General features: G+C 36.6%; 1 protein-coding gene across 1 annotated transcript in view; it reads right to left on the bottom strand.

Annotated features, from left to right (window-relative positions):
• Positions 1 to 14615, bottom strand: part of suclg2 (succinate-CoA ligase GDP-forming subunit beta) — a 160527-nt gene that overhangs the window by 57509 nt on the left and 88403 nt on the right. Inside the window, exon 9 of the mRNA XM_051122645.1 lies at positions 12469 to 12611. Coding sequence (XP_050978602.1) covers positions 12469 to 12611 — 143 coding nt within the window. The remainder of the gene's footprint in view (positions 1 to 12468; positions 12612 to 14615) is intronic.

Below are 14615 nucleotides of genomic sequence, written 5' to 3'. Positions count from 1 at the left end.
TCCAAGAAAGGAATATGACAGAGACATCATTTATTATCCCACATTTTTGGTTAACTAAACATCAGAGACTCAAATTTGAGACCAGCTCCTGCCTCTTCGCCCTCTTTTGTCATATATATTCTGTTAAAATCAGTAAAGTGCCCAAAAGACCTAAACAACTTCTAAATTTCAGTAAGGATCTTCCTTTACAGCCAGTGCACACGTTACTTAAACTCGACCAAAATGTCAATGAGTCTGCAAGAATAGCTTTTACTGTTGAACAGATCAAAGTGAAAGACTAGATTGAGGCAGACAGCACTTAACCTTTCTGACTAACAGAAAAACTAGATGACACATTGTAAGCAAATTATCAAAAGCATCTGTTGAGTATCTCTTGCAATGAGGTCTTGCATTAGTCAATGAAAGGCTAACAAACGGAGGCTCTCATATTAATTGGATATATAGTCCTCTATGAGGTTTCTCGGAAAAAGATCACAGGCCCAGTCTTAAAAAAGCAATATCAAAAGCTAACATTTATGCAGAACATCCTCTTTTATTAGACACTGACTAGACAACACAGATATTATTCTGCATGGGGGTTATTTATTTATTCATTCGTTGCTAAAATTCAGGCATTCTAACTAAAAGGGATATTTGCCGCTGCTTGATCTAATAGAGATCAAAGCCCACTGGATGATGTGTTTGTACACGAACATGAACATGTACATGGACATTTCGGTGAGGGTTTCATGGCAATTTTTTTATGTCATATGTTCATTAATGAGATTAAAGAAGATTGCAAACTTTACATGCTTGCTTCCTTCTTTTCCTTTTCATCCTGGTTCCACTTTCCCTCTACAATATAATATAATATAATATACCATTTAAATGTTTGAGGTTAGCACACTTTTCTTTCTTTTCTTTTTAAAATTATTTTTTAAAATTAATACTTGTATTCAGTGAGAATGGATTAACCTAGATAAAAGTGGCATATAATGATATTTATAATGTTACAAATGATTTATATTTCAATATTTATATTTTTCAGATGCTCTTTTGAACTTTCTACTCGAATCCTGGAAAAAAAGTTTTTTTTTCAGATTTCTACAAAAATGTAAAGCAGCAGAATTGTTTACAACACTGTTAATAACAAATGTTAATATGCAGCAAATTAGCATGTTAGAATGATTTCTGAAGGATCATGTGACATGTCATGATTTTACATATAAATGGTTGAAAAATAAAAATTTTAATAGAAGACAATTGCTATTCTAGCCAAGCAAGATGTGGGGTTCCTCAGTGCAGGGTTGCCAGGTTTTCACAACAAAACCCGCCTAGTTGCTACTCAAAACTAGCCCAAAACAAGCCCAGTCGCATTGTGGGGGGTCCCCCAGTAAAAATGAAGTTCTGGAGAAAAAAATGTGCATTACAGCGGCTAAATATCATGTTATTGGGGTCGCGTCAACCCGTGGACGTGAAAAACAACCTGTGACAACAGTGCTAAAGTAGCCCAATTCTGCTGGAAAACGGCAGACTTGGCAACAGTGCATCAAGGGTGCATACTTGGACGGACCCTTACTATTTATTATTTATATAAACGATTTAACAAATTTTTCAAATATTCTTACTCCAATAATGTTTACAGATGATACAACCTTAGTTCTCTCTCACTCGAATTTTAATTCATTGATTAAGAATGCATATGATGGTCTACTCACTTATGATAATTGGTTTAATTTACATAAATTATCTTTAAATATTAAAATAATAATAATAATAATAATAATTTTAGTGGCAAAAAATACCATAAGCTCTAGAGAGCCACTGTCCTGCAAAGTACCCTATAAGGTTTGTTTTTGGACTAGGGCCTACACTATTTTGGGGTTTTTGATTCATGTTGTAATTAATTTGATGTAGTCGATTAAAATGCATATATTTGTTATTAAAATTGAGCTCTTTCCTTAATTTCATAAGTCGCAATTTTCGTAAGTTTTTATTGTATATATATATTTTACATTTGTGCAAATAAACAAAATAAATAAATAAACTAAAAAATAGTCACTGAAGACTGGAATAATAACAGAAATAAAAAATATAAAATTAATAATTAAAAGAATACATTCTGCCATCACAAAAATAAATTTCATTTTAAAATAAAAAATTTAAATTGCACTGATATTTCACTACATCACAGTTTTACTGTATTTTTGATCAAATAAATGCAGTGTTGGTCAACATAAGAGAACAATAAAGAATCTTACCAACCCAAACTTTTATGAAGTTGTTATATGTGACATTTTTTTGTTAAGACTAAATCTAAATATTGAGAAAATCACCTTTAAATCGCATTTAAAGTTGTCCAAATTCTTAGCAATGCATATAACTAATCAAAAATTAAGTTAAGTTTTGATATATTTACAGTAGGAAATTTACAAAGTATCTTCATGCAATATGATCTTTGGAAAAATGGAAAAATCGATCAGTTTGACCCATACAATGTATTTTTGGCTATTGCTACAAATATAGCTGTGCTACTAAAGACTGGTTTTGTGGTCCAGGGTCACATATACAAAACACAAATGATGTGAATTAAGCAAAACTAAAATTGCCCTTATTCCTTATATACACACAAAGAGAGACGTACACTTGTTCCCTATCCTGTTTGCAGTGCCCTTCAGTCTGGCCATATACGCTTAACATGGTCAAATACCCTGTGATGTCCAATTCACAAGGCACTACTGGGTGATCAGAACATTTATAGTTCCCATTAAAAACCATCTGCACACTAACAGACTTTTTAAAACAGCTCTAACAAACTTTAAAGTGAACAGTATAGGTTCTATGCCACTGAAAAGCACCAAATGGAGCTGCAAAATGACTTGGCTCAACCAGTGACACGAGTTCGGAGTGGGACTACCAGTGGGAGTGTTTGAAACTATGTTTGAAACCAGTCATTAGTTTTGCAGTTCAGTTTGTGGCACCGAAATTATACACCTTAGCTTTAAATTTAACATTACTAAGTGCTATTTATTGTGTCAGCAAGGTCATGTTCACATTTCAACATTTCTGGTTGTAATTGGCCAATGACTGCAAATTATAGTTTATTCTCATCTCATCACTGGCTCAACATAGCAGAAGGAGGACACAACAGGGAGGATGTGATCTCACCAAATTTCTTCTTCACAATAAATCACTTTAATCTTCAGCCCTAAGACTCGGACCACCGCAGCGCAAAACACCCCATCAGACCCCAGAGCTAAAACGACTAATTAAGTCATGAGTCATTTTACAGTTTGCATCCCCTCTAAATCTGCAAGAAGTTCTGCTGTGAGGATTAAATAATTACCTGGACTAAAACAGAAAAACTCTTTTCTACCTCCAAGAGATCTTGCCGAAAATCCAACAGATATTGCCTCATTCGGAAAAAACAAAATGCAGGATTTGCATTTCTGAGCACATTTTTCTATCCCGAATTTGCATAACAAGCTCTCAAAGCCTTTTTTGAGAAACGCCTTACGTGAAAAACATTTTCAAAACAAAACAAGCATACTCCAGAGACCTCATGCACGCAAGGTAATACCGAAAGCAGCTTCTTTGCTGCGCGCTTGCTAGCACATCAGAAAGAACAGCGCTTAGTTTTATTGGTTTTTGTAAAGCATCATCCATCATACTCATGGGTGGGAAAGAAAGTTTTGAAACAAGTGTTGACAATATTGAAAAAGCGAGAAAACCCCCCAAACTCCCGACCACTTTGGCGCTAACTCGTTTTGCGGGTCTACCTAACCAGGTAGAATGGTTACTAGCGAGTAATCTACGCGTTTCTTTTCAAGGATCGGAATGATGCGGACACCTTACGAATTCAGCCCGTGTGGAAAGATGAGTTATTGTTTGCTTATGTATTCTTCACTGTTCCTTGAGCTTCAGCAGCCCGAACACAAAATAAATGTGTCTCCTGCCAGCGAGACATTGTTCTATCAGTCAGCATTAATGGTCTGAGAGCAGGGGCCGAGGATCCGGCGATGCGGGGCTCCGTCGAGCGCGGACCGGGGCCAGACAGCCAGACGCAGGGGAAATGAGCTCCATTACTGAGGTGGCCATGTTGGGGCTGGGAGATTGGGCTGGCTCTTATTGCCTGTGTTTGGAACAAATGGGAAATGTGATTCCCTCAGGCCTGAGACAGCCGAGAAGGGACGACCGATCATTATACACTAACATCACCGGCACAATGGAGATGACAAGGGCATGGAGGCCCCAAAGGAAACAAATGATGGAGTATGTGCAAGGTGGGAGCGAGAGTATATTTGTGTGTTTGTACTGATATATAAAGGCCAGAGTTGTGCTTAATGTTGAGCAGACAGTGGCACGGACAGTAATGAGGAAAGCAGAAAGAGGGCTTCTCATCCTCCAGCGTTAACCTTTCTTTCACTTTTTCATTACACTGCCGCATCTTTCCATCCCGTTTTACTCACTAGCACGCTCTCCCCATGCTCCTGCGAGGGTCCCTGGCCGTGAAGCAGGACACAGCAAGCCAATAGGATTTTGCCGCTCATCCACTGAGGATGCTGGGTAAGATATGGGTGATTGTGGAAACAGAACACGTATTGAAATGACAGATTTTCAGATAAGTCTGCATGCATTTACAATGAAATGTACACAAAATACAATAAAATATATAAAATAAATAAAATATAACACATAAAGATTAAATACAAAATAATTTGAAATAAAAATAGATTTTATATATGATAAAAATAAATCAATAAATATAAAAATAAACACTACTATTCAAACCTTGGAAATCATTAAGTGTATTGAGCAAGGATGCATTAAACTAATCAAAACTAAAATACATTTATATTTGTACTAACTATTCATAAAAGAATTTTGAAAAAAAAAAATATATATATATACACAGCACACACACATATATTATGCAAACAAACTTTTATTTTGGATTCGATTAATCGCGATTAATTGTTTTGACAGCCCTAATTTATTTGTAAGAAGTTTTATATATATTTATATAACCGCATCTTTATTTTGGATGCAATTAACTGCGATTAATCGTTTGACTAATTAATTAGGGCTGTCAAACGATCAACCACAATTTATCGCATCCAAAATAAAAGTTTGTGTTTACATAATATGTGTGTGTGTGTGTGTGTATTGTTTATATTTATATGCATATATACACACAATATACACAGTACACACAAATATTTTTACTTTATTTATTTATTTTTATTTATTTATTTTTACTTTATTTATTTTCGATTATTTTTTGACAGCCCTAATTTATTTGTAAGTAGTTTTATGTATATTTATATATAAACCATGTATTCTCAAATCCTGTAAGTCTTGTAAACTCTGGCCACTTTACTTCCAATCTAAAATAAAACTATTTACAAATATTATTTGTTAATTAGTTGCTAAAAAATTATTTGTATACAAAGTGTGCATTCTTGAATTTTCCTGTCGGTCTTATATTTATATCAGAACATAAAATATCACATTCAAACATCATAAATTTTATTTGTTAAAACTTTTGATGAGGTGGCATACAGATGCTAAATTAAACTATTTTGGATGTTTCCAATACTTTCAAACTTAAAACTAAACTAAAAAATTACATTTACAAGTTTGAAAGTTGGCAACATACAGCGTCTTGCATCACAGGATGATGCATGTTACAAGTTCAATACTTTCAAACTTGTAAAAAATTAAATAAAATACATATGTGTCATATTTGTGGACACTTCAAGCATTCAGTTACATCATTGTCTGGCTTTCAACATTGGCCAATTCTTACAAAGGCTGGCGGCTTCCCTGGTCAAGCACCAGCACCATTTCAGTGTCAGAGAGGCGTTTTCAATCCCATGATGCCCTGAGCAAACATGTGTCATCTTCCAGGACAGAATGAGTGAGTTGTCTCTCTATGATAACACATTAATGTGCTGTACAGGACCTCTACCATTCATGTTCACAGCGGTTTGACCGACAGAACTGGCACACAACAACATTTGTTTCAGATTTACCTTGCAGCGGCCAGCGAATAGTATCAAGTTCCAGCGTTGGCTCCTAGTTAACCTCAAATACACATCACACAACCTGGTGCTGCAGCCTTCTCTACCCAGGGCAGGTGAAATCCCCACCGGTCACAATTACCCAGCCAAGCACCTTCATCAAACACCCGGTGCCTGGGAGCACGTCTGACGCGCCACAGCCCTAATTCACTCCCACTCCAAACTACACTGCATAGGGACCAAATAGCCATGAGCAAAAACATCTATCCATCCACGTCTCCCACATCTAACTTCGGAGGGAGGGGGTGGGATAATGGCGTTGTTTAGCTGTAGCCATTTGGATTCGACTAGCAGGTGCTTTCGGCTTTTTCTAAAACCGTGGCCAACGTGTAATGTTTTATTCATGTTCCATGATAAAACTTTGCAATGCGCCGTGTGTGGTGTGTGTTGACTAAGTTCAAAAGTAGAGTTCTCCATCGCTCTTTTTCCACGGTTCTGTCTCATAAATAAAGAGCCTGAACAATGCTTATTGATGGAGACTGGCTTACGCAATCCAGGTGTTACAAAATATGTCCACTCTATAGAACTGCCTTCATCTATCAACCTAAGCATTATAAATGCATAAAGAGAGGCTGATTTAATAGGCTTGGGATGGGTGAAAAAAAAAAAAAAGACTTTGGGAGCAAATGCACAATGTCCAATGAATAAAGGAGGGAAACTAAGAAAGTGAGAGTGGGAGACAGTTCAAGAGAGCCTCTCCTTTGAGCTGTCAGCGAAGGTAGCTTTGGTGAGTAAGAATAAAATAAATCTTGTATATCAAAGGAGTGTATATATACACAATGCATTTGCCTCCCTGCAGACTCTAAAGGAAGGGTTACGCAGCCTGACGGTACATCAGCTTAAACTCTCCATGCTTCAGTTTCAAAGGCTTCAACTGTACAACACTGCAATTGTAGCTGTACTTTAAAAATGTTCTGGGTTCAAAACGAAAAGCTAAGCTCGAAAGCATTGTTTTGCATAATGTCGATTATCTCAGACGTAACTTCACCCAGTCCTTAGCTCAAAACTGGAGAGTTTAAAAGAAAATCGAGCTCTCACTGGTGTTCATTTATTCTTATGAAACAGGAATTTTAACAGTAGGACTACAGTGAAGGTGGATGAACATGTATAATATCTAATTCCAGTAATGTGTATTGTCTGTTGCTTTCATTGAAAGTGTAAACTACTTTCTATGGTAATCAACATAATGTGACAACTGCTGTCAGCGAATCAAATGAATCTTTAATGTGACTCGCGAAGAACGAGTTGCATGCGCGACATCCTATTAGGTTCTGTACTGGAATTAGTTCACCTGTTTCGAGTCTTCAGGTTTTTCCGAGTCGTTCGTTCATCTTATGGGGCTGTCACGTGATGCTGATTTTGCTAAAATTATCAAAATGACTCGAAAAAAGATTCGTTCATTTTGCTGAACGAGACTCGGTTAAATGATTCAAACTTCCCATCACTACTACGAATCACGTCTAAGTTCATCGTCTGTGTACTCCGGCTAAAAAAGTTAGAGTATGGTGAAAAACTCCATCTTATTTTCTCCTACAACTTCAGAATCGTCCGACACGTTGTACCTTTTTGTTTGTAAACAGCGTTTGACTTACTTGCAGTTTCTTAGTCTTCGCGCTTTGTAAACACTGGGTCTGTAGTTCCGCCTACATTCAGCGTGACCTTTCGACATGATTCAATAGTACGTCGTGAACGTGCATGCCAGAACCCGTGCAACACGACCTTTTGTACTTAAAGTATACACATTTTTATTTTCCAAAGAAAATGACATATCGTTTCACTAGATAAGACCCTTCTTCCTCGGCTGGGATCGTTTACAGCCCTTTGACGCTGGATTTAAACTATATTTCGGAAGTTCAAAATCGGGGGCACAATTGAAGTCCATTATATGGAGAAAAATCCTGAAATGGTTTCCTCAAAAAACTGAAGACAGAAACACATGAACATCTTGGATGACAAGGGGGTGAATAAATTATTTTTAAAGGAGTAAATTATTTGTAAAGGAAGTGGAGTTCTCCTTTAAACAAATACATTCCTATACTAGGGCCCTATGAAATCCGTTTTATTTTTTTCCTAAATTCCGTTTTATTTTTCTCCACATTCAGTTTTTTCAGTTTAAAATTTTCTGGATTCCGTTTTTTCCATTTTAATTTTTCTGGACTCTTTTTTTAACGGTTAAATTACATTTTATTAATCAAAAACCACATCAAATTAATAACAATTATAAAACGTACACAATTTAACATCAATTTATTAAAAATGTAACAAACTTTACATGTTTAGGGCCCTGTGAAATGTTTTTCTCACTTTTTGTTTTATTGTTACCAAATTCTGTTTAAGCCTGTCTAATTATTTGAATGCATAAAAACAACTTAAAGTTTATTTTTACAATATTTTTTACAATATTTACATTTTTCTGGTTATCAAATGAAGGCATAAAATATTAATTTAATATTAAAATATAAATATTAATAAATATTAATTACTATTAAAAATAAAACATGAAAGTGAAATAGTCTGTGATTATTACACAATAAAATAAAGTTTTAACAATTTTAGTAATAATAGTAGTAATAGTAGTAGTAGTAGTAGCAGTATTACATACATTCTACTAAACAATAGTAATATATGTCTTCAAGTTAAACCGAACTTTTATTTTGACGGGTTTCCGTGAACACCTTTACATTTCTGTGTGTATATGTTATGATGATAGTTTCTTTCAAAGGAAATGGTAAAATGCTCACGAAGAAACTTCAGAGCAGTTCTGTAAATGTTGTACATGTATTTGTTCTTATTTGGCGAGACGGCAGACACTGAAATCACCGTGAGCGTCACGTGCACTTCAGTATGTGTGTAGTAAACGAAACCGCGCATCTGCACCATTAACACACAAGGAGGCACACAGAACATGAACGATTCATATTTAAATAGTGTTTTTGCTCATTACTTGGAGATATCGCAATTTTATTTAAGTGTATTGACCTACTTTTGATTAATTCCGTGACATTTTTATGACTGGATTCCGCGATTCTGTCTGCCCTACTCACAGGGCTCCACTATACTAGAAGAGCGGGCTATCCCAGGTGTCGGTTTTTGGACCATTTGAATTATTAGTTTTCCAGTTCATTTTTGCACCATTTTTTTGACAGGCGTGGGTGGGTTGATTCCCACCACCAATCAATTGTTAAATTAATGAGAATAATTTGAAGGAGGCAAGGGAAAAGATTCCCAAAACAAACAAATCAAACATTTCCGATGGAAGATAGAAGGCAACTGCGTATTTCATCCCGCCAGAGGATCCAATAATTAACATTCCCATTAATATTCCTTCCACAGAGCCTGGGTGGCTCTGAACGCTCCTGTGAAATGCAAATCGCTGTACACAGAGGCTCCAGAATGGGAGCTGTGTGACTGCAGGGGAGGGCCGCCATTCTACCCCAATAGAGCTTAGAACATTTCAGGTACCCCATTGATGACAGGAGGGCTGGAGAGACAGGAGGAGACTGGAACTATACACTTCACTTTGGAGAGAAATATTCAACACAGTATGTTTGCCTTCTTTATCTAATCAAGCATGATTCAGTGGGATAAACATTCTAGCATAGATCCTTATTATTGTGTTGTTTGCAGGGCTGCCCCCTAATAGTCGACTAACCGTTAGGCTTGGTCAATCAAAATTGTATTATTCGCTTAGTGGCAGGAAAAAAAAAAAATTCCACAGGAAGTGGCGAAGTCACAGAGTCCGTGATGGACAGTTAACGACTGGTCTATGTGGTAATACAATACATCAGGCAGGACACCTAAACGCTTATCATCTGGCTTATCATCTGAAATACTGTTTGTAAGTAGCAGCAAATTTACATGGCCGCTCAATCTAATGTTAACCTAGAAAAATGTGCGCTATTCAAGTGTCAGAGTGTGGAAGCTGAAAGGTAGCGTGCTTACTGTGTAACAGATGGAGGTGTCAGTGCAGTAATTTGCTCTTTAAATACTTCATCATTTTTGGTCATACAGATAGTAATACATCTTTTGAATCAGTAAAGACTCCACGTCTATTTGTGTCCACTTACAACAACAACAAAACATTGCGCTTTTGTAAAATAATGAAAGCAAACAGGAATGCGCTTTCTGCCGTCTCAGTCTCTGTGAACTTGAGCGTGTCAAGAAAAACAAACTTGCTTGCCTTACAGACATGAAAAATATATATATAGAGAGCGAAATATCACCTTTTAAATGAACCAATTAAAATGGTTCATTTAATGAAATATGCATACAGGCGAATACACTACTGCAGAGATGACGAGTCAGTGTCGGGACTTCATCTCTTAAAGGAGAGCTCCACTTTAGAACTACAATTTACAAATAATTTACTCACCCCCTTGTCATCCAAGATGTTCATGTCTTTCTGTCTTCAGTCGTGAAAAATTATGTTTTTTGAGGAAAGCATTTCAGGATTTTTCTCCATATAATGGACTTCATTGGTGCCCTGATTTTGAACTTCCAAAATGTAGTTTAAATGCAGCTTCAAAGGACTCTAAACGATCCCAGCCGAGGAAGAAGGGTCTTATCTAGCGAAACAATCTGTCATTTTTTTTGGAAAATAAAAATGTTGTACTTTTTAAGCACAAAAGCTTGTGTAGCACAGGCTCTGGGATGCACGTCCACGACGCTACGTAGTACTGAATCACGTCGAAAGGTCACGCGGAACGTAGGCGGAACTACAGACCCAGTGTTTACAAAGTGAACAAGTCAAAACGCTGTTTACAAACAAAAACAATGTCGGACGATTCTATAGTTGTAGGAGAAAATAAGATGGAGTTTTTCGCCATACTCTAACTTTTGGAGCTGGAGTACACAGACGACGATGTGAATTGTAACTTGATTCACAGCGTCGTGGACGCGCATCCCAGAGCTAGGGCTACACAAGCTTTTGTGCTTTATTTTTTGAAAAAAATGACAGATCATTTCGCTAGATAAGACCCTTCTTCCTCGGCTGGGATCGTTTAGAGTCCTTTGAAGCTGTATTCAAACTACAGTTTGGAAGTTCAAAACCGGGGCACCAATGAAGTCCATTATATGGAGAAAATTCCTAAAAAAATCCTGAAAATGCTTTCCTCAAAAACCATAAATTTCTTTACGACTGAAGACAAAAAGACATGAACATCCTGGATGATAAGAGGGTGAGTAAATTATTTGGAAATTGTTGTTCTGGAAGTGGACTTCTCCATTAAGCCGAAAACAAAGATGCACTAGTTTAACAATAAATGATTAAAATGTTAATGTAGCCTCCTTACTGTATCATTACTTCTGCCGGTGTTCTGTGGCAAGCTTTATGCGTGCGCTTGAGTGGTTATTAGGCTATGTAGGCAATTAAATGCCCATTATTATGATGTAAAAGGTTTATAAATAAACATGCGATTAGTCGACCAATGCTTAAAACGAACGACTACTAGCGGACCAGAAAAATCTTTAGTTGAGGGCAGCTCTAGGTGTTTGGCAACAATGTTTGACTCTCTGGAAAAGGACACTGTGTTTTATGGTTTTCCTTTGCTGATAAATTCATAGAAAAACAAAACTGCATCTTCCATCTGAGAAGAACAATATGAATATGAAGTGATGCAATCTTTAGATGAAATCACTTTCTGCATGTGCGTAGTCTTGCTGCTTCAAGCTAGAATGCTCAAAAACAAGGTGCGCTATTAAATCCCAGCACTCCTGACGTACAGTGAACATAATACCAGATGAATTCCATGTTTCCCATTATTGTAAACAGAGTTGTGTTATGAAGACATCAGTGTGCATCCTGAATATAAACACGCTGAGCCGAAACCAAATCAGGTGCATATTGACGTGTGCTTACAACAAATACAAGCAAATTATCAGCAGTGTGCCAAGAATTCCGGTCTACTTCGGAAAGGGATCATTATCTGAGAAACAACTCCTCAGCTCGTAAAAGCCGCAAGAAAAAGGATCTTGCGCTCCAGAGCGAGTAATCAACAGCAAGTGTGTGTCTGGGGGAGAAAAGAATTGGAGAAAAGATGAGTTATGAGGTGTGTGTGTATGTGTGTGTGTCTTGGTGTGTTTACAATTCCAGAGCTGAAAAGTGTGACTGTGGCGAAGATATTGATCAGAGCGCAAGCTCGTAATGATGGTAAAAAGAACTGGGTTCGGCCGCAAGCCCAGTCTTTTGTGGTGCCTAAGGAGTCAACAAAATCTCAGATGGTGGAAACTTCAAAGAGCGGAAAAGTAGTACTAAATTGAGAACTGTAATAATGTTAAAGAAGATCAACCTTTAACTTCTTATTTCTTATCACACTCTCAAAACACCTTTATGTTCATCTTTTATGGTGAAAGTAAAGTAACTTTGGGCATTTACATTTTTGGTTCATATTGACAGAATCATTCCTACCTTGGGATCGGCAGTGAGAAGCTTGAAGGCCGCGTACACCTGGTTTTCCTTTACACCTCCACCCAGGTCCAGGAAATTGGCAGGCTTTCCACCATGCAAGTCGATGATATCACATGTTGCCATAGCAAGGCCAGCACCATTAACTGTGAATACAGATCATGTTTTGGACATTAAAAAACTTGCTCAGCTAAAAAGTCATTCCAAACCTGTACAATTTTTTATCTTTCATGGAGCACACAATAAGAAATATGTTAATAATGTGTCAGTCGCTTATTTGTATGTAATTAAACTTAGCTTAAAAAGCTTAAACTTTTAGGCTTCAAAAATGACACAAATGCATGATTAAAATATAATAGAAATCTAAAATATAGAAATACAACTATATACAAATATCTATACCAGAGGCATTTCCTCCGAGGAGACAAGGGAGGCAGTGCCTCCTCAAAATAGAAATCATAGTACAAAAATAAAACAATGCCAATATTACAAATATAACTTAAAGCACATCACCTCCCCTGAGCCTACGCACACAGATGTCACAGTTCGGTACGTACCTCAGTTCGGGGGGTCACGGTTCGATATGATTTCAGTACAACAGGAAAAAAAAACCAATAAATATACTATGCTTGCTATGCTAATTTTCTTTTCATTTATTTTGAACAGACAGTAGTACAAATTACATTTTTTTTTCCCACCTAGATGTGAAAATACTAAATATTATATCAAATTATAATGTTATGTATAACATTATATATATATATATATATATATATATATATATATAAAATATGCAGCACATATATCCATAAAAGGAATAAATACCTGACATATATCTGATTTAGTTAACAGATAAACAAGGGGAAAAAAACAGTGCAACATGTAACATAGCCTATACAGGTACATCTCAAAAAATTGGAATATCATCAAAAAGTTTTTTTTTTTTTTTTATTGTAACTTTATTTTAATTTTATTGTAATTTTAAAAATAGAAACTTTCATATATTCTAGATTCATTACATGTAAGGTAAAATATTTTTAAAGGGTTTTTTTTTTTTTTTTTTTTAATTTTTATAAAAAGCTTAAAGATCATGAAAGTCAAAAATCCAGTATCTCAAAATATTAGAATATTTCCTAAGATCAATTAAAAAATGGATTTGCAAAACAGAAAAGTTCAAGTTCTTTAAAGTATGTTCATTTATGTACTCAATACTCGGTCGGCAGCACATATTACAGCAAATGACTTGCTCCTAGCACAAATTACAGCATCAGTGAGGTATGGCATGGAAGTGATCAGCCTGTGGCACTGCTGAGGCACTACTGAGCCTTCAGATCATAAGTATATTGTTGGATCGACTGTTTCTCATCTTTCTCTTGAAAATATCCCATGAATTCTCTATGGGGTTCAGGTCAGGGATGTTGGCTGGTCAATAAAGCACAGTAATATCATGGTCAGCAAACCACTTGGAAGTGGTTTTTGCACTATGGGCAGGTGCTAAAGTCCTGCTGGAAAAGGAAATCAGCATCTCCATAAAGTTTGTCAGCAGACGGAAGCATAAAGTGCTCCAAAATCTCCTGGTAGACGGCTGCATAGACTTTGGACTTGATAAAACACAATGGACCAACACCAGCATACGTCACAACACCCCAAATCATTACTGACTTCAGAAACTTCACACTGGAGTTCAAGCAGCTTGGATTCTGTGCCTCTCCAGTCTCCCTCCAGACTCTGCGATCATGATTTCAACGTGAAATGCTAAATTTTCTCCTTAGCCCAGGTAAGATGCTTCTGACATTGTTTCTGTTTCAGAAATGGCTTAGTAGCCCTTTTCCTGAAGACGTCTGAGCGTGGTGGCTCTTGATGCATTGACTCCAGCTTCATTCTACTCCTTGTGAAGCTCTCCCAAGTGTTTGAATCAGCCTTGCTTGACAGTTTTCTCAAGCTTGTGGTCATCCCTGTTGCTTGTGCACCTTTGCCTACCCAATTTCTTCCTTCCAGTCAACTTTGCATTTAATATGCTTTGATACAGCACTCTGTAAACAGCCACCCCATTCAGTAATGACCTTCTGTGACTTACTCTCTTTGTGGAGGGTGTCAATGATTGGACCATTGCCAAGTCAGCAGTCTTCCCCATTAGTGTGGTTTTAAAG

The sequence above is a fragment of the Labeo rohita genome, chromosome 11 (genome assembly GCF_022985175.1).
Source record: "Labeo rohita strain BAU-BD-2019 chromosome 11, IGBB_LRoh.1.0, whole genome shotgun sequence".
Taxonomy (NCBI): Eukaryota; Metazoa; Chordata; class Actinopteri; order Cypriniformes; family Cyprinidae; genus Labeo; species Labeo rohita.
The sequence above is the reverse complement of the archived record's forward strand: the minus strand, read 5'-3'. Positions and strand labels throughout refer to the sequence as shown.